General features: G+C 40.6%; 1 protein-coding gene across 1 annotated transcript in view; it reads left to right on the top strand.

Annotated features, from left to right (window-relative positions):
* Positions 1 to 4,424: 4,424 nt before the first annotated feature.
* LOC147376727 (T-lymphocyte surface antigen Ly-9-like) overlaps positions 4,425 to 18,859 on the top strand; it is a 105,064-nt gene continuing 90,629 nt past the window's right edge. The window contains exons 1-2 of the mRNA XM_086394076.1: positions 4,425 to 4,487; positions 5,054 to 5,354. Coding sequence (XP_086250202.1) covers positions 4,425 to 4,487; positions 5,054 to 5,354 — 364 coding nt within the window. The remainder of the gene's footprint in view (positions 4,488 to 5,053; positions 5,355 to 18,859) is intronic.

The following is an 18,859-nucleotide window of genomic DNA, read 5'->3' as shown; positions in this document are numbered from 1 at the left end:
GAGCTCAGGCCACCTTGTCCGCATTAAGAGGACCATTTCTAGGGAGGTAAGGTTGCTTCTGCTGTGGTAACAGGGAAGCCAAGAGAGCCTGCCCGGGGTCCTGGGGAGAGAGAGGGAGACAAAGAACATGGCTCCTTGGGGCAGAGGGCAAGGGATTGAGGTTCTCCTGATCTAGACTCAGAGGGGCCCTGGAAGCTTATACAAGACATCATGGAGGAGGAGGCCGACTAGAGCCCCAGGTCTGAGCCAGAGAAAGCAACTCTAGTCAGGCTCCTTGGGCTTCTCTACTAGAAAGGGATAGTGAACACGCACTCTCCACCAGGGTTTGGGGTGCAGATCCTAGCAGACCTTCACAAAGGAGAGGGTCCTTGCAGTCTCCAGTTTATCTCACAACAGTTTATAAATTTTGCATTCCACCTCAGTGTTAGTTTTCACTTCAAAAAGTTGAAAAATTACCTCCCAGTAAAACAAATTCTCTGGGAGGATGCCCTCTATAATGCAAAGCACTGTTTTAGGGCAAAATCCTAGAAACAATGAATCTTTACATCAATTTGGAAATGATTGAACAAGATGGGAAGTTTCAGTACAGTGATGTATTATGAAGACTTAAGGAAAAAAACAGTCTACCAATTGGCTGGGAGGTATTTCTAATTTTTCATAATCTTAGATGCATGGATTTCCATCAGTAAGATGAAGAAAACAGCATATAATAAAATCCTAATCTTACAAATGAAACAGTAATCTTTGATATTTAAAATCATCTATACACCCACGTATTTATGAGAGTAGGAGAAAATGCAGAAGAAAATGTAACAGATGACTAATAGAGGATTAAATGGAGGAAAAGTTTGGAGGTGGGAGAAGAAAAAGTGGAGAGAATAGGAGTTGAGCAAAAGAGGGGAACTGAAAGAAAAAGAGAATGTCCTAAAGAAGGATGTGTACCAAGCAATTATCCTTCAATTAAAAATAAATTAATTTAGAAAATTCACAGGAATGATGTGAATACATCTATAAATTTATGAAAGATTAGACATTTGTACATATAAAAATTAAATACAAATGAATGGAAAAAAGAGGAAAATATAGTGGATTGTGAATTCTGGATAAAATTTTAAAAAATTAGAAAGCATTTGTAAAAACGGGCCAACTTATATTAATAAAGGGCATTGAAATATATCCCATTTAACTAGATTGCTTCTGTCTACAGTAAAATGTAGACTTTCTTCACTTTTCCAGTATTATTTAACTGCAAAAATATGTCCCAAATTATAGTCTTATCCAAAGTCTGGGGCTAGAAATTCACAAATTAAAAAATAAAGAGATGCAGACAAAGTGAGATAAAGGGAGAAAAAAAGAGAGAGAAATGGTTTAATTTCTCATGTTAGAGATGAGATAATCTACACACAGAGAAGGAACATGACTTCCTCGGGGTCCCCCAGGATCTGGGAAGGAGTGGAACTTGTTGCCCCCTTAGCCCCATCCTCCACGGTACTGAGTGAGATGGGCGCTTCCCAGCGGGGGTTGGGCACCCTGGGTGAACCAGAAGAGGCATCATTGGAAGGAATGTTAAACTGCTCTACACATTTGGAATGATGGGTAGTGAGGAGTGATGCTGTGGGTGAAGTATCTTTTTCTTCATCATTCTTAACATCTTTAACCCTTTTCTGGACATGAGTTTAGAAGTAGTGGGAAAGGAAGCTTGAAGGTGAGTTCAGTTCGCACTGGAATTTCCCAGAGACACAGAAGCCACTGGTGAGGTCCTGGGGAGATGCACTCACCATAGCAATAGTCTCCTCCATGCCCTCAGTTTGCCCCTGTGTCTACTGGCAGAACACAAAGAAGAAAGGGTCCCTACCATCACTGGCATCTAGAGAGAGTCATGGAGATGGAGGAGATGTGCCAAGACACAAGTGGGTTTGATTATGAGTTGAGAGAAAACGGCAATTGATTTACTAGTGTGATGACCAAGGAAGGGTCAGAAACGTGAACAAAATTTTATGTTGATTTTTAAATTTTATATCATTTAAATAAACTTTATCTCTTGTTTATAACCACAGCCTTTCTGGCTTAATTTTCTTCTTCAGGATTAGCCCTTTTGTAGTTCACAATGCTCTTACTGTCTGGCTTCTTTTTATATGTCTTCTTTCATCTTCCTCACAGCTGGTGCTCCATCAGGTTCTGGATCCATCCTCCCTGCAGCCTGAGAGCTGAGCCTCCTCTCTCCCTGGTTCCCTCATTTCCAGCAAGTGTAGAGTCTGGTGGGTCTGCTGTTTAACTCTCTGCTGGCCAGAAGTCCCTACTCTGCTGTGTGTGCATGCTAAGTCACTTCAGTCATGTCTGACTTTGCAACTCCATAGACTGTAGCCCACCAGGCTCCCTTGTCCATGGGATTCTCCAGGCAAGAATACTAGACTAGGTTGCCATGCCCTCCTCCAGCGAATCTTCCCAATCCTGGGATCAAACCTGCATTTTTTATGTCTCCTGCATTGAAAGGCAGGTTCTTTATGACTGGTGCCACCTGGAAAGCTACCCCTGCTCTGCTAAACCCCTGTAATTACTTGCTTGCCTTTTCCCAGGAGAGAAAGTTGAAGGATTAGCCTGCAAGAGCTGCTCAGATCCTGGTGATAAGACAGCAGTGCTGGGAGAGAAGCCCCCAGGGAGGGCAGGGACAGGGTGGGGAGCTGGTGGGAGCTCCTGCAGGGGAGAAGCACTGGGCTGGAGAGGGGAGCCCCAGTGCCAGGTGTGGTTCTGCCCTATGTGACCCAGGACAAGTTCACCCACTGGGGGGCCTCCTCCTCTGTGACAGGAGGGGCCTGGGAAGATGCCCCCCTAAGGCCCTTCCCAGCTTCTGTCCCCCGAGAGGACTCTCCTGTGTGTACATCAAGGCCTCTGCTCTGTCTCTTCATCCCATGTTGTCCTAGCCCTGTGTCACGCCAGGGACTGACAGCAGTGCACCTGTTTAGGGTTCCTTCAAAGAGGAGACCCCGGACCATCACTGTGGTCACTTCTCAGCCCTGCGTGGAATGAGGGATGCTCTTCTTCAAGCATCCCCTTTGGAATCCAGTATGGCCCTCTGTTTTCCCTGCCTCTGCTCCTAAGAGGGGTGTTTAGACCACCTCCTGAAAGACATCATCTTTAAGTCTATGAAAACTTGTTTGCACACCATGCTCTGGAAATGCAGTAAAGCAGTAGTAAGCCTAATGTAAGGCTCCAGGCCTGTGAGGGGAGCTGAAGGGACTGGGATGGAGGCATAACCCCAAGGAGATGCCTAATTCAGTGAATAAGTGATTAAATAAATACAAAGAAATATCTAAAATACACATATATATGAATACTGGCCTGATTCATTCTCTGCTTCTAATGAGAGCCAGGAATGAGTATAAGTACAATAGAGGAAGGCAGGCTTGAGATGAGGAGAACTTACTCATTTGGAGAGAGAACTTTTTTTTTCTCTGGTAGGCAGAAGCCAACACAGACAGATCCTGACCTCCTGGAAAAAGCAAATTATTGTTTCCTTCAGGATAAGGCTGTTCTGCATTACTTTCTCTGGTCCTGTTCTGTCCTACCCTGTCCCCAAAAAGGGCAGAGGATATCCAGTCCCTGGGGCCTGTGTCTTAAGAGGGGGGGTGGGCTCAGGATGGGGTAATGTGCCCACTGGTCTCAGCTCCGCAGGAAAGTGATCCAGGAAGGCCCACTGCAACCTCTCGGGGACTGGCTAGGGAAGTGCTGACTCGGTGGCAGGGACAGCAGAGCTCACTAAATGATCACTTTCTCACTCTCATATTCTAGTCCCTGGCAGTTAGCCAGGGCCTTATGATCTGTGCTGGCCAGAAAGCAAGAGCCGAGAGCACGCTACTTCTGGACAGAAGTATGATTTCCCCATTTCCCCTCCCTGCTGTGGGGCTGGGACCCTGTGAGGATGCTGTGGGCTCCATGGAGGTGGTGGAGCCTCCACTCTGTGTGACAGGAACCCTCTCTCGCTCTCTCATGGGGACCTGTGGTGGTGGACATAAACTCCTCTTGTTCTAAGACCTTGAGGTATTAACTGCTTGTTACACAGCACAGCCTAGCCTCTCCTGACTACACACTGCCTAGAGGCAAGAAGGAGAACAGCATTCATATTTGTATTAGGTATTTACTGTTGCATAACCTGTCACCCCAAAAGTTAATGCCTTAAACACCATCAGGTAGAGTGTCACATTTTCTCTAGGCCAGGACCCAGCTGGGTCCTCTGGCTCAGGGTCTCTCAGACTGAAATCAAGGCCTTGACTGAGGCTACATCAGCTCAGGTCATCTGGGAGAGATCTGCTAGCAGGCAGCTCCTGTGGCTGTTGGACTGAGGGCCTCAGCTCCTCCCTGGATGTTGACCAGAGGCTCCCTCAGTTCCTTGTTACATGGGTCACCCCTATAGGGCAACTGACAATATGGCAGCTGGATTCCTCAGAGCAAGCAAGGGAGAGAGTGAAAGGGAGAGAGTGTATGTGAGTGTAAGCAAAAGAGAAGTCGCAGTCTTGTGTACTCTGAAATCACCGAGTGGCATCCATCGTGTCTGCTGCGGTCCATTCCTGAGAGCAAGTCACTAGGTGCAGTCCACGCTGCAGGGAAAGGGGCTAAACAAATGTGCGAGCACAAGGAGGCAGGGATGTAAGGAGGCAGTTTAAGCGCCTTCTACAGTTATGCACCTAATTTGTGCCTGAAAATGTGCTCGTGCTTTTCACTTGTGATGTCATTTAACTTATACTGACCTTATGAGGTCGGTAAGGAAAAGTCAGGTTAGCAAATTTATGTGACTATTCAATGTTAAACTTCATTGGAAAGAGGACTTGATTCCAAAAGTTGTTTCAGTTAATTGTACTTGGTTGTCTTACTAGAATCAAGGAATTATCCTGGGTGGATTTCTTTAAAAAGAGGTTTGTGTGGGTTCTTTCCTTTATTATTGATGAAAAAAACATGTCCAGTTTCCAGTCCTTTAGGCATCTGCAGCACTGGGGCCAAGAGTCCTGGTGCACGTGGTTCTGAAGTTCAGGATCCTGGAGCCCGTGTTCCCCTGCAGGGGATCCGAGGAGGGTCTGTGTTGTTTCACGTGACCACGAAGCAAGAAGCTGAACCAGAGGAGGTCTCGTGGGCCTTTGGCCCTGAGTCAAACTACAGTGTCCTGCTGCGAGTCCATCGTGGGGCAGACACTCCAACCTGGGTCAGCCTCCAGGACAAGTACCAGCAGAGGGTCCATGTGCCCAACATCCTGTCCCTGAAGATTGAGAACCTGACCTGTGAGGACAGTGGACAGTACTGGGCTCGAGTCAGCTTCCCTGGAGGAGTCGAATATACCCAGGTTTTCCTCCTCACTGTCTATGGTAAGTGACCCCTCCTCACCATGGCTTCCCTCCTGCTTTTGTCCTAGGAGGGTCACATAGACCCCATTTTGTAAGATTTTATTTAGACCCCAACCTTCAGACTCTGTCTTCTCACCCAACAATAAGGTGTGTATGTTAGCCACAAAAGGAGAACAGACTTGAGATTCTGAGGGAGTAAAATGGGAATTTATATAGTAACGTTAATTGTTCTTTCTAAAACTGAGTTGCTTAATTTCTCGATTTGTTTTCTATTACTACTGTAACAAACTACCAGAAAAACTTATGGCCTTAAAACCTCTCAAACTGATTACCTTACCATTTTGTAGGTCATAAGTCAGACTTGTTTCTCATGGGGCAAAATCAAGGTGTTGGCAGGCCTCTATTCCTACCTGGTGACTCAGGAGAGAATCCATTTCTTGCCTTTCCCACCTTCAAGTGGATACATGATTTCCTTGGCTGGTGTCCCCCCTTCATTCATCTTCAAATCATCAAATTCATCTCACATTGCATCCATCTGATCTGTTCTTATGCCTGTCTTTTTCACTTTTTTTTTAATGAGAAGTATTTAATTTTTTTTACAGTATGCCTTTTCCTGTGATCTGTGACAAATCATCTAGATTCAGCATTGTAGTTAACAATGACAGCAACAACAACAGCTTGGTAGCAACAAGCAAATTTTTTATAAAAAAATTAAGAAGTCCTTGAACATTTGCAGTTGCTAAAATACAGAGATATATCAGATGGGCTCTTAAATTATAAAAAAGTTTATATTAACTGTATAGTATTATTTTTCAAAAGAACTATAGGTAATTTTCATATATATATATATGTGTGTGTGTGTGTGTGTGTGGACTTCCCCAGAGGCTCAGCAGTAAAAAAAAGAAACACACACACACACACACACCTGCAGTGCAGGAGCCGCAGAAGACATGGATTCTATCCGTGGTTTGGGAAGATCGCCTGGAGGAGGGCATGGTAACCCACTTCAATATTCTTATCTGGAGAATCCCATGGACAGAGGAGCCTGGCGGGCTGTGGTCCACAGGGTTACGAAGAGGTAGACATGACTGAAGTAACTGAGCATGTACATACACTAGTGAAACCGTCACTGTAACTTACACCAAAAACACAGATTCATCCTCTCCAAAAGCTTCCTCCTGCCTTCTGTATTTGATTGTTGTTGTTGTTGCTTATGTAACAGCACAAAATTAAGTGTATTCTACAGTGTTATTAATTATAGGCATTAAAATTACTTTTACGTATATTATATAGTATTGTTAACTTTTGGAGAAGGAAATGGCAAGCCACTCCACTGTTCTTGCCTGGAGAATCCCAGGGATGGGGGAGCCTGATGGGCTGCGGTCTATGGGGTCGCATAGAGTCCGACACGACAGCAGCATACAGTAGATCTCTAGGATTTATTCATCTTGTGTAACTGAACTTTTGTACCTTTTGACTAATACCTACTCATTTCACCCTCTTCCCAGAACTGTGCAAAAACCCTTCCACTCTCTGCTTCTATAAGACTGAAAATATAAGACTCATCATATAAGTAGTTTCATGTAGTATTTATTTGTTCTTCTCTCTCTGGCTTACTTTACTTAGTGCAATGTCCTACTGCTTCATCTGTTTGTCACAAAGGCCAAAATATCTTCCTCTTTAAGTTTGAATAATATTCCTCTAGATGAAAGTAAAAAGAGAGAGTTAAAAAGCTGGCTAAAAACTCTATATTCAGAAAACTAAGCTCATGGCATCTGGTTCCATCATTTCATCGCAAGTGGATGGGGAAAAATGGAAATAGTGACAGACTTTATTTTGGGGGGTTACAAAATCACTGCAGACAACGACTGAAGCCATGAAATTAAAAGATGCTTGCTCCTTGGAAGAAAAACTATAACAAACCTAGATAAACATCCATCTAGTCAAAGCTATTGTTTTTACAGTAGTCATGTACAGATGTGAGAGTTGGACCATAAAGAATGCTGAACATTGAAGAATTGATGCTTTCAAATAGTGTTGCTGGATAAAAGTCTTGAAAGTCCCTTGGACAGCCAGGAGATCAAACCAGTCAATCCTAAGGGAAATCAATACCGAATAGTCATTGGAAGGACTGATGCTTAAGCTGAAGCTCCAATAATTTGGCCACCTGATGCAAAGAGCAAGTTCTTTGGAATGACCTGCTGCTGGGAAAGATTGAGGGCAGGAGGGGAAGGGGGACACGGAGGATGATGTTGTTGGATGGCATCGCCAACTCAATTAACATGAGTTTGATTAAACTCCAGGAGAGAGTGAAGGACAAGGAAGCCTCAGTTCAGTTCAGTTGAGTCGCTCAATCATGTCCGACTCTTTGCAACCCCATGAATTGCAGCACACCAGGCCACCCTGTCCATCACCAACTCCAGGAGTTCACACAAACTCACGTCCGTCAAGTCGGTGAACCCATCCAGCCATCTCATCTTCTGTCATCCCCTTCTCCTCCTGCCCCCAATCCCTCCCAGCATCAGAGTCTTTTCCAATGAGTCTACCCTTCCCATGAGGTGGCCAAAGTATTGGAGTTTCAGCTTCAGCATCAGTCCTCCCAATGAAAACCCAGGACTCATTCCTTTACAATTGACTGGTTGGATCTCCTTGCAGTCCAAGGGACTCTCAAGAGTCTTCTCCAACACCACAGTTCAAAAGCATCAATTCTTTGATGCTCAGCTTTCTTCACAGTCCAACTCTCACAGCCATACATGACCACTGGAAAAACCATAGCCTTGACTAGATGGACCTTTGTTGGCAAAGTAATGTCTCTGCTTTTCAATATGCTATCTAGATTGGTCATAACTTTCCTTCCAAGGAGTAAGTGTCTTGTAACTTGATGGCTGCAATCACCATCTGCAGTGATTTTAGAGCTCCTCAAAATCAAGTCAGACACTGTTTCCACTGTTTCCCCATCTATTTCTCATGAAGTGATGGGACCAGATGCCATGATATTAGTTTTATGAATGTTGAGCTCTAAGCCAACGTTTTCCTCTCCTCCTTCACTTACATCAAGAGGCTTTTTAGTTCCTCTTCACTTTCTGCCATAAGGGTAGTGTCATCTGCATATCTGAGGTTATTGATATTTCTCTCGGCAATCTTGATTCCAGCTTGTGCTTCATCCAGCCCAGCGTTTCTCATGATGTACTCTGCATATAAGTTAAACAAGCAGGGTGGCAATATACAGCCTTGATGTACTCCTTTTCCTATTTGGAGCCCCTCTGTTGTTCCATGTCAAGTTCTAACTGTTGCTTCCTGACTTGCATACAGGTTTCTCAAGAGGCAGGTCAGGAGGTCTTGTATGCCCATCTCTTTCAGAATTTTCCACAGTTTATTTTGATCCACACAATTAAAGGCTTTGGCATAGTCAAAAAAGCAGAAATAGATGTTTTTCTGGAACTCTCTTGTTTTTTCCATGATCCAGCGGATGTTGGCAATTTGATCTCTGGTTCCTGTGCCTTTTCTAAAACCAGCTGGAACATCTGGAAGTTCACGGTTCATGTATTGCTAAAGCCTGGCTTGGAGAATTTTGAGCATTACTTTACTATCATATGAGATGAGTGCAATTGTGCGGTAGTTTGAGCATTCTTTGGCATTGCCTTTCTTTGGGATTGGAATGAAAACTGACCTTTTCCAGTCCTGTGGCCACTGCTGAGTTTTCCAGATTTGCTGGCATATTGAGTGCAGCACTTTCACCTTATCATCTTTCAAGATCTGAAATAGCTCTACTGGAATTCCATCACCTCTACTAGCTTTGTTCATAGTGATGCTTTCTAAGGCCCACTTTACCTCACATTCCAGGATGTCTGGCTCTAGGTCAGTGATCACACCATCATGATTATCTAGGTCGTGAAGATCTTTTTTGTACAGTTCTGTGTATTTTTGCCACCTCTTCTTAATATCTTCTGCTTCTGTTAGGTCCATACCATTTCTGTCCTTTATCGAGCCCATCTTTGCATGAAATATTCCCTTGGTATCTCTAATTTTCTTGAAGAGATCTCTAGTCTTTCCCATTCTGTTGTTTTCCTCTATTTGCATTGATTGCTAAGGAAGGCTTTCTTAACTCTCCTTGCTATTCTTTGGAACTCTGCATTCAGATGCTTATATCTTTCCTTTTCTCCTTTGCTTTTTGCTTCTCTTCTTTTCACAGCTATTTGTAAGGCCTCTTCAAACAGCCATTTTGCTTTTTTGCATTTCTTTCCCATGGGGATGGTCTTGATCCCTGTCTCCTGTACAATGTCACAAACCTCCACCCATAGTTCATCAGGCACTCTATTTATCAGATCTAGTCCCTTAAATCTATTTCTCACTTCCACTGTATAATCATAAGGGATTCGATTTAGGTCATACCTGAATGGTCTAGTGGTTTTCTCTACTTTCTTCAATTTAAGTCTGAATTTGGCAATAAGGAGTTCATGCTCTGAGCCACAGTCAGCTCCCAGCCTTGTTTTGGCTGACTGTATAGAGCTTCTCCATCTTTGGCTGCAAAGAATATAATCAATCTGATTTCAGCGTTGACCATCTGGTGATGTCCATGTGTAGAGTTTTCTCTTGTGTTGTTGGAAGAGGGTGTTTGCTATGACCAGTGCAAACCACTCTAGTATTCTTGCCTTGAGAACCCCATGTACAGTATGAAAAGGTAAAATGACAGGATACTGGAAGAGGAACTCCTCAGGTCAGTAGGTGCCCAGTATGTTACTGGAGATCAGTGGAGAAATAACTCCAGAAAGAATGAAGGGATGGAGCCAAAGCAAAAACAATATCCAGTTGTGGATGTGACTGGTGATAGAAGCAAGGTCTGATGCTATAAAGAGCAATATTGCATAGGAACCTGCAATGTCAGGTCCATGAATCAAGGCAAATTTGGAAGTGGTCAAACAGGAGATAGCAAGAGTAAACATCAACATTCTAAGAATCAGTGAACTAAAATGGACTGGAATGGGTGAATTTAACTCAGAGGACCATTATATCTACTACTGTGGGCAGGAATCCCTTAGAAGAAATGGAGTAGTCATCGTGGTCAACAAAACAGTCTGAAATGCAATACTTGGATGCAATCTCAAAAACAACAGAAAAATTTCTGTTCATTTCCAAGGCAAACCATTCAATATCACAGTAATCCATGTCTATGCCCCAACCAGTAATGCTGAAGAAGCTGAAGTTGAACAATTCTGTGAAGACCTACAAGATCTTTTAGTACTAACACCCAAAAAAGATGTCCTTTTCATTATAGGGGACTGGAATGCAGAAGTAGGAAGTCAAGAAACACCTGGGGTAACAGGCAAATTTGGCCTTGGAATACGGAATGAAGCAGTGCAAAGGCTAATAGAGTTTTGCCAAGAGAACGCACAGGGAAGCCTGGCATGCTGCAAATCCAGGGGTTGCAAAGAGTTGGACATGACTCAGTGACTGACCAACAACAATATTCCTTTGTACGTGGCTCAGAAGGTAAAGTGTCTGCCTACAATGCAGGAGACTCAAGTTCAATCCCTGGGTCAGGAAGATATTCTGGAGAAGGAAATGGCAACCCACTTCAGTATTCTTGCCTGGAAAATCCCATGGAAGGAGGAGCCTGGTAGGCTACAGTCCATGGGGTCGCAAAGAGTCAGACACGACTGAGCAACTTTCACCACGTGTTTATCATCTCACCTGGCAACAGACATTTGGGTTGTTTCCATGTCTTGTATATTGTAAAAATGTTGCAGTGAACATGAAAGTGCAGATATAGCTTTGAAATCCTGATTTCAATTCCTTTAAATATATACCCAAAGTATAATTGCTGAATCATAGAGTAGTTATAAATCATAGTCAAAGTTACTGTTTTTCCAGTAGTCAGGTACGGATGTTGGGCATGGAATAGTAGTCAGGTATGGTGAGTTGAACCATAAAGAAGGCTGAGCATTGAAGAATTTATGCTTTGGAACTATGATGTTGGAGAAGACTCTTGAGAGTCCTTGAGGGAGTCCTTGAGAGTTTGATCTGCAAGGAGATCAAACCAGTCAATCCTAAATGAAATCAGTCCTTGGGAGAGTCCTTGAGAGTTTGATCTGCAAGGAGATCAAGCCAGTCTCTCCCAAAGGAAATCAGTGCTGAAAATTCATTGGAAGGACTGATGCTTAAGCTGAAACTCCAATACTTTGGGACCTTATGCGAAGCACTGACTCATTGAAAAATACTCTGATGCTGGGAAAGATTGAAGGCAGAAGGAGAAGAGGATGACAGAGGATGAGACAGTTAGATGGCATCACTGACTTGACAGACATGAGTTTGAGCAAGCTCGGGGAGTTGGTGATGGACAGGGAAGCCTGATGTGCTGCAATCCATGTGGTCACAAAGAGTCGGACACAACTGAGTGACTGAACAACAGTTATATTTTTAATTTTTGAGAAACTCTATACTATTTTCCAAAATGGCTGCACCAATTTACAATCCCATCAACAGTGTATGAATATCTCTTTTTCTCTACCCCATCATCAACACATCTTTTTTTTCTTTTTAATAGTAGCCATTAAAGCTTGTATACTCAATGTGGTTTTAGGCTTCCCCTGTGGCTCAGCAGCACAGAATCTGCCTGCAATGAAGGAGACACAGGAGATGCGGGTTTGATACCTGAGTCAGGAATATCTCCTGGAGGAGGAAATGACACCCTGCTCCAGTATTCTTGCACACACTGTGGGTCTGATTTTCACTTTCCTGGTGATTAATAATGTTGAGTGATTTTTCATATACCTGTTGGCCATTTTTATATCTTCTGTTGACAAATATCTGTTCAGTTCATTTCCCCATTTTTAACTGGATTATTTAGTTTTTTTCCTATTGAGTTGTATGAGTTCCCTTATAAAATTGAGCACTGAGTAAAATAAAATTATGTAAAGTAAAAATAAAATTATGTATTGAGTTCCCTTACAAAATTGGGATACTAACCATTTATCAGATATATAGTTTGCAGCTATTTTCTTCCATTTTTTAGGTTTCCTTTTCACTCGGTTGATGTTTCCCATGCTGTGCAAAACTTTTTCAGTTTAATATAATCCCATTTGCTATTTCTGCTTTATTGTCTATGCTGTTGTTGTCATATTCAAACAATTATTGTCAAGGCCAGTGTCAGGAAGATTTTTCCCTTTGCTTTCTTCTAAGACTTTTACACTCTCCAGTATTACTTTTAGATCTTTAATCCATTTTTAGGTTATTTTGTGTATGTGTAAGGGTTTAATTTCATACTTTTTCATGTGGATATCCTGTTTCCCCAGCACTATTTACTGAGAAGACTTCCCTTTTCCCATTGTGTTTTCCTGGTTTCCTTGTTAAAGATCAGTTGACCATATATGCATGGGTTTATTTCTGGGATTTTTGTTCTGTTCCATTGGTTTATATATCTGTTTTTATGTCTGTACCATACTGCTTTAAAAGCATTGTGATATACTTTGAAATAAGGGAATGTGATGCCTCCAGTTCAGTACCTCATGCTCTAAGTTGCTTCTGCTATTTGGGATCTTTTGTGGTTCCATAAGAATTTTAAGATTTTTTTTCTGTTTTTGTAAAACTCCCTAATTATATTCACACAGTTTGGATAGAATCTATGTTGCTTTGGTACTGTGAACATTTCAACAATATTAATTCCTCAGATTCATGAACGTGTAATGTCTTTCTATATATTTGTGTGTTTGCAGATTTCTATCATCAGTATTCATAGTTTCTGGTGCACAGATATTTCAATCTTTAGTTAAGATTATTCCTCGGTATTTTACTCTTTTTGATTGTAATGTAAGTGGGATTGTTTTCTTGTTTTCCCTTTCAGATAGTTCATTGTTAATGTATAGAAGTGCAAAAGACTTCCATATGTTGATTTTGTGTTCTGCAATTTTGCTGAAATCACTTATTAGTTCTAAAAGGATTTTTCTGTAGAATCTTTAGATTTCTCTACATACAAGATCATGTCATTTGCAATAAAAATAATTTTACTTCTTCCTTTCCAATTTGGGTGCCTTTTATTTCTTCTGCTTGCCTGCTTGCTGTTGCTAGAACTTCCAGTCCTAAGTTGAATAGAAACAGCAAATAGACACACTCGCCTTGTTCCTAACGTTAGAGGAAAAGCTTTAAATCCTTAACCATTGAGTTTGATGTTAGCTGTGGACTTTACATATGGCCTTTATTGTGTTAAAATAACTTCCTTCAATTCTTAATTTGAGAGTTTTTAATCATGAAAGAATTTTGGGTTTTTTTGTGTGGTTTTTCCACATCTATTGAATTATTGTGTGATTTTTATCCTTCATTGTTTTAACATGGTATATCACATTATTGATTTGCATATGCTGAAACATTCTTGCCTCTTTAGATTAAACCCTAATTGGTCATGGTGTTTGATCCATTTAATATTTTGTTGAATGCCATTTGCTAGTATTTTGGTGGAGATTTTGCATTTTTGTTCATCAGGGTTATTGGCCTATAAGTTTTTGTGTGGTGTGTTAGTTTGGCTTAGGATATGCCAACATCTTTAAATGTGTTCTCTATACTACTGTTTTTTTGGAAGAGTTTTAGAGGGATTGGATTAATTCTTTGGTATGTGATTTGATAAAATTCACCTATGACTCCATTCAATCTTGGAATTTTCTTTGTTGGGAAGTTTTTGATTGCTGATTAAAACTAATTATTTGTTATTATTAATCTTTTTGAGTTGTATATTTCTTCTTAATTCAAGCTTTATAGGATGTATGTTTCTCAGAATTTATCCACTTTTTTTTCAGGATTGTCCAATTTGATGATATAGAATTGTTCATAAGAGTTTCTTATGAGCTCTTTATTTCTGTGCACCAGTAATCTCATTTTCTGATATTAATTGATTCTTCCTTCTTTTTTTCTTGTCTTGCTAAGGGCTAGCCAATATTGCTTATCTTTCCAACACACTCTTAGGTTCACTGAATTTTTTATTGTCTTTCTAGGTTCTATTTTATCCATTTCTGCTGTAATCCTTATCACTTCCTTACTTCCACTAACTTCTGGCTTAGGTTTTTCTTTGTTTTCTAGTCCCTTGAGATTTAAACTTAAGTAGTTTGAAAGCTTTCTTATTTTTTATTGTGTTTATCACTATAACACTCCTTCTTAGTACTGCTTTTTTAAATTTAGTTTTTAATTGAGGGATAATTGCTTTACAGTGTTGTGTTGGTTTCTGCCTTACAACAATGTGAATCAGTCATAAGTATACGTATGTCCCCTCTTTGATCCTCCCTCCCACTCCAGCTAGCCCACCCGTCTAGGTCATCACAGAATACCGGGCTGAGCCTGCTGTGTTAACTTCCCACTAGCTACCTATTTTGCACATAATAATGTATATATTGCAAAGCTACTCTCTTAATTCATCCCACCCTCTTCTTCCCCGACTGTGTCCACAAGTTTGTTCTCTACTTCTACATCTCTATTCCTCCCTGAAATTAGGTTCATCAGTACCATTTTCTAGATTTCATATATATGTGTTAATATGCAATATTAGTTTCTCTCCTTCTGACTTATTTCGTTCTGTATAATAGGCTCTAGGTTCATCCACTTCACTAAAACTGATTCAAAGTCATTCCTTTTTATGGTTGAGTAATATTCCATTGTATATGTAACAGTTTATCCATTCATCTGCTGGTAGATATCCAGGTTGCTTCCATGTCCTGGATATTGTAAATAGTGCTGCAGGGAACATTGGGGTACATGTGTCTTTCTGAATTATGGTTTTCTCCAGGTATATGTCCAGTAGGGGAATTGCTGGGTCGTATGGTAGCTTTTGAGAAAAGAATACAACATCACTGCCTGCTGTCACCCTGTTTGTTTAACCTATACACTGAACACATCATGAGACATGCTCGGCTGGATGAGTTACAAGATGGAATCAAAATCGGTAGAAGAAATAACAACAACCCCAGATATGCGGATGATACCACTCTAATGGCAGAAAGTGAAGAGGAACTAAAGAGCCTCTTGATGAGGGTAAAGGAGGAGAGTGGAAGAGCTGGCTTAAAACTAAACATTATGTATACCTGGGGCTGATTCATTTCGATATATGGCAAAACCAATACAATATTGTAAAGTTAAAAAATAAAATAAAATTTAAAAAAAGAAAAAAATTAAGATCATGACATCCAGCCCAATTACTTCACGGCAAATAGAAGGAAAAAAGTGGAAGTAGTGACAGATCTCCTCTTCTTGGGCTCTAAAATCACTGTGGATGGTGACTGTAGCCATGAAATCAGAAGACAGTTTCTTCTTGGCAGGAAAGCTATGACAAACCTAGACAGTGTTTTGAAAAGCAGAGACATTACTCTGCCAGCAAAAGTCCATATAGTCAAGGCTATGGTCTTCTCAGTGGTCACATACAGTTATGAGAGCTGGACCGTAAAGAAGGCAGAATGCCAAATAACTGATGCCTTTGAGCTGTGGTGCTAGAGAAGACTCCAGAAAGTCCCTTGGACAGCAAGGAGATCAAACCAATCAATCTTCAGGGAAATCAATCTTGAATACTTATTGGAAGAACTGATGCTGAAGCTGAAGCTCCAGTGTTTTGGTCATCTGATGCGAACAGCTGACTCATTGGAAAAGTCCCTGATCCTGGGAAAGATTGAGGGTGAAAGGAGAAGAGGGCATCAGAGGGTGAGATGGTTGGATGGCATCACCAATGCAATGGACATGAATATGGGCAAACTTTGGGAAATGGTGAGGGACAGGGTGGCCTGGCATGCTGCAGTCCATGGGGTCACAAAGAATCAGATACAACTGGATGACTGAACAACAACATGGTAGTTTTATTCCTAGTTGTTAAAGGAATCTCCATAGTGTTTTCCATAGTGATTATATCAGGTTGCATTCCTGTCAGCAGTGCAAGAGATATATCTTTTCTCCACACCCTCTCCAGCATTTATTGTCTGTAGATTTTTTTGATGATGGCCATTCTGACCTGTGAGGTGATACCTCATTGTAGTTTTGATTTGCATTGCTCTAATAATGAGCAATTTTGAGCATCTTTCCGTGTGTTTGTTGGCTTAGTACTGCTTTTGCTTCCTTCTGTGTTTTATATTTTTTCCTTTTCTTGTACTCAAGATATTTTCTTATTCCCTTATGATTTCTTCTTTGACCCAGTGATTGTTCAAAAGTGTGTTGGTAATTTCCATGTATTTGTAAATTTTCCCATTTTCCTTCATTTATTGTCTTCCAATTTCATTCCATTGTGATTGAAAAAGATATTTTATATAATTTCTTAAATCTCAAGTATTGTTTCATGGCCTAACATATGATGTATCCTGGAGAATATTCTGTGTGCACTTGATAGGAATATGAATTCTACTGCTGCTGGGTATAATATTCTGTTTGTTAAGTCTATATGGTTCAATTATACATGCTTGTTAGGTCCATTTGGTCTATAGTATTGTTCAAGTCTGCTGTTTCCTTCTTCATGTCCTATCTGAATTTTCTATCCACTCTTAAAAGCAAGATATTCAAGTCCATGATCATTCTATTGCTATTTCTTCTGTCACTGTTTGCTCTATATATCATAGGTGCTCTGATGTTGAGTGCATAAATATTTATCATTGTTATATCTTCCTATTGAATTGACCCTCTATCTTTATGTAATGACTTTCTTTGCCTTCATGACAGCTTTTGATTTAACATCTATTTTGTCTGCTATAAGTGTAGCCACCCACACTCTCTTTTGATTCCCATTTGCATGGAATATCTTTTCCCATCCCTCACATTTAGCCTATGTGTGCCCTTAAAACTAAAGTGAGTCTCTTGTAGATATCATATATATATACATACATAATATATCTAGTTGAATCTTGTTTTATTCATTCAGTCACTCTATGTCTTTTATTGGGGCATTTAATCTATTTATATTTAAAGTAAATGTTAATTGTAAGAATTTATAAGTTCATTTTTGGTTTGGGGGATACTTTTATTACTGGAGTATAATTGCTTTACATCGTTGTGTTGGGTTCTGCCATACAACAATGTGAATCAGGTATAAGTATAAATATATCCCCTCCCTCTTGAATCTCTCTCCCACCCCATCCCCTATCCCAGCCCTCTAGGTCATCACAGAACAAGCTGAGTTCCCTGTGTTCTACAGCTGCTTCTCACTAGCTATCTATTTTACACATGGCAGTGTATATATGTCAATGCTACTGTCTCAGTTCCTCCCACCCTCTCCTTCCCCCACTGTGTCCACAAGCTCATTCTTTACATCTGCATCTCTAGTCCTGCCTGCAAATAAGTTCATCAGTACCATTTTTCTAGATTCCACATATATGTGTTAATATACAATCTTTGTTTTTGTTTCCTGGCTTATTTCACTCTGTGTAACAGGCTGTAGGTTCATCCACCTCACTACAACTGACTCAGGTTCATTGCTTTTTATGGCTGAATGGTATTCTATTGTATATATGTAGCACAACTTCTTTATCCATTCATCTATTGATGGACAGCTAGATTGCTTCCACGTCCTGGCTATTGTAAATAGTGCTGCTATGAACATTGGGGTGCATGTGTCTTCTTTAAAGTTTAATTATTTTTTAATGTTTGGAGTAGCTTTATTCATAATCACTCCAAATTAGCAACAGCCAAGATGTTTTGTAAAAGACAGCTATCAAAAACAAACACATTTTTTTAATTAATTTTATTTTATTTTTAAACTTTACATAATTGTATTAGTTATCTATACAATGGAATTCTAAATTTATTTTATTTTTAAACTTTACATAATTGTATTAGTTTTGCCAAATATCAAAATGAATCCATCACAGGTATACATGTGCTCCCCATCCTGAACCCTCCTCCCTCCTCCCTCCCCATACCATCCCTCTGGGTCGTCCCAGTGCACTAGCCCCAAGCATCCAGTATCGTGCATTGAACCTGGACTGGCATCTCGTTTCATACATGATATTTTACATGTTTCAATGCCATTCTCCCAAATCTTCCCACCCTCTCCCTCTCCCACAGAGTCCATAAGACTGTTACAATGCAATTCTAGTTGGCAATAAAAGTAACATTCTTGATGCATGCAACAGGTGGATGAGTCCTAAATGTATTTTAAAGTGAAAAAAGCCACATCCAAAAGACATGTGTCTTTTTGAATTATGGTTTTCTGAGGTGTGTGCCCAGCAGTGGAATTCTGGATCATACGATAGTTGTATTTTCAGTTTTTAGGGAACCGCCATACTGTCCTCAATAGTGGTTGTGTCAATTTATATTCCCACAAACCGTGCAAATTCTCCACACCCTCTCTAGCATTTATTGTCTGTAAACTTTTTGATGATGGCCATTCTGACCTGTGTGAGGTGATACCTCATTATAGTTTTGAGTTGCATATCTCTAGTAATGAGCAATGTTCAGCATCTTTTCATGTGATTCTTGGTCATGTGTATGTCTTCTTTGGAGAAACATCTATTTAGGTATTCTGCCTATTTTATTTTTTTTTTTATTGAGCTGCATGAGCTGCTTGTATATTTTAA

The sequence above is a fragment of the Bos grunniens genome, chromosome 3 (genome assembly GCF_055505025.1).
Source record: "Bos grunniens cultivar Pamir isolate PY7600 chromosome 3, Bosgru_T2T1.0, whole genome shotgun sequence".
NCBI lineage: Eukaryota > Metazoa > Chordata > Mammalia > Artiodactyla > Bovidae > Bos > Bos grunniens.
The sequence above is the reverse complement of the archived record's forward strand: the minus strand, read 5'-3'. Positions and strand labels throughout refer to the sequence as shown.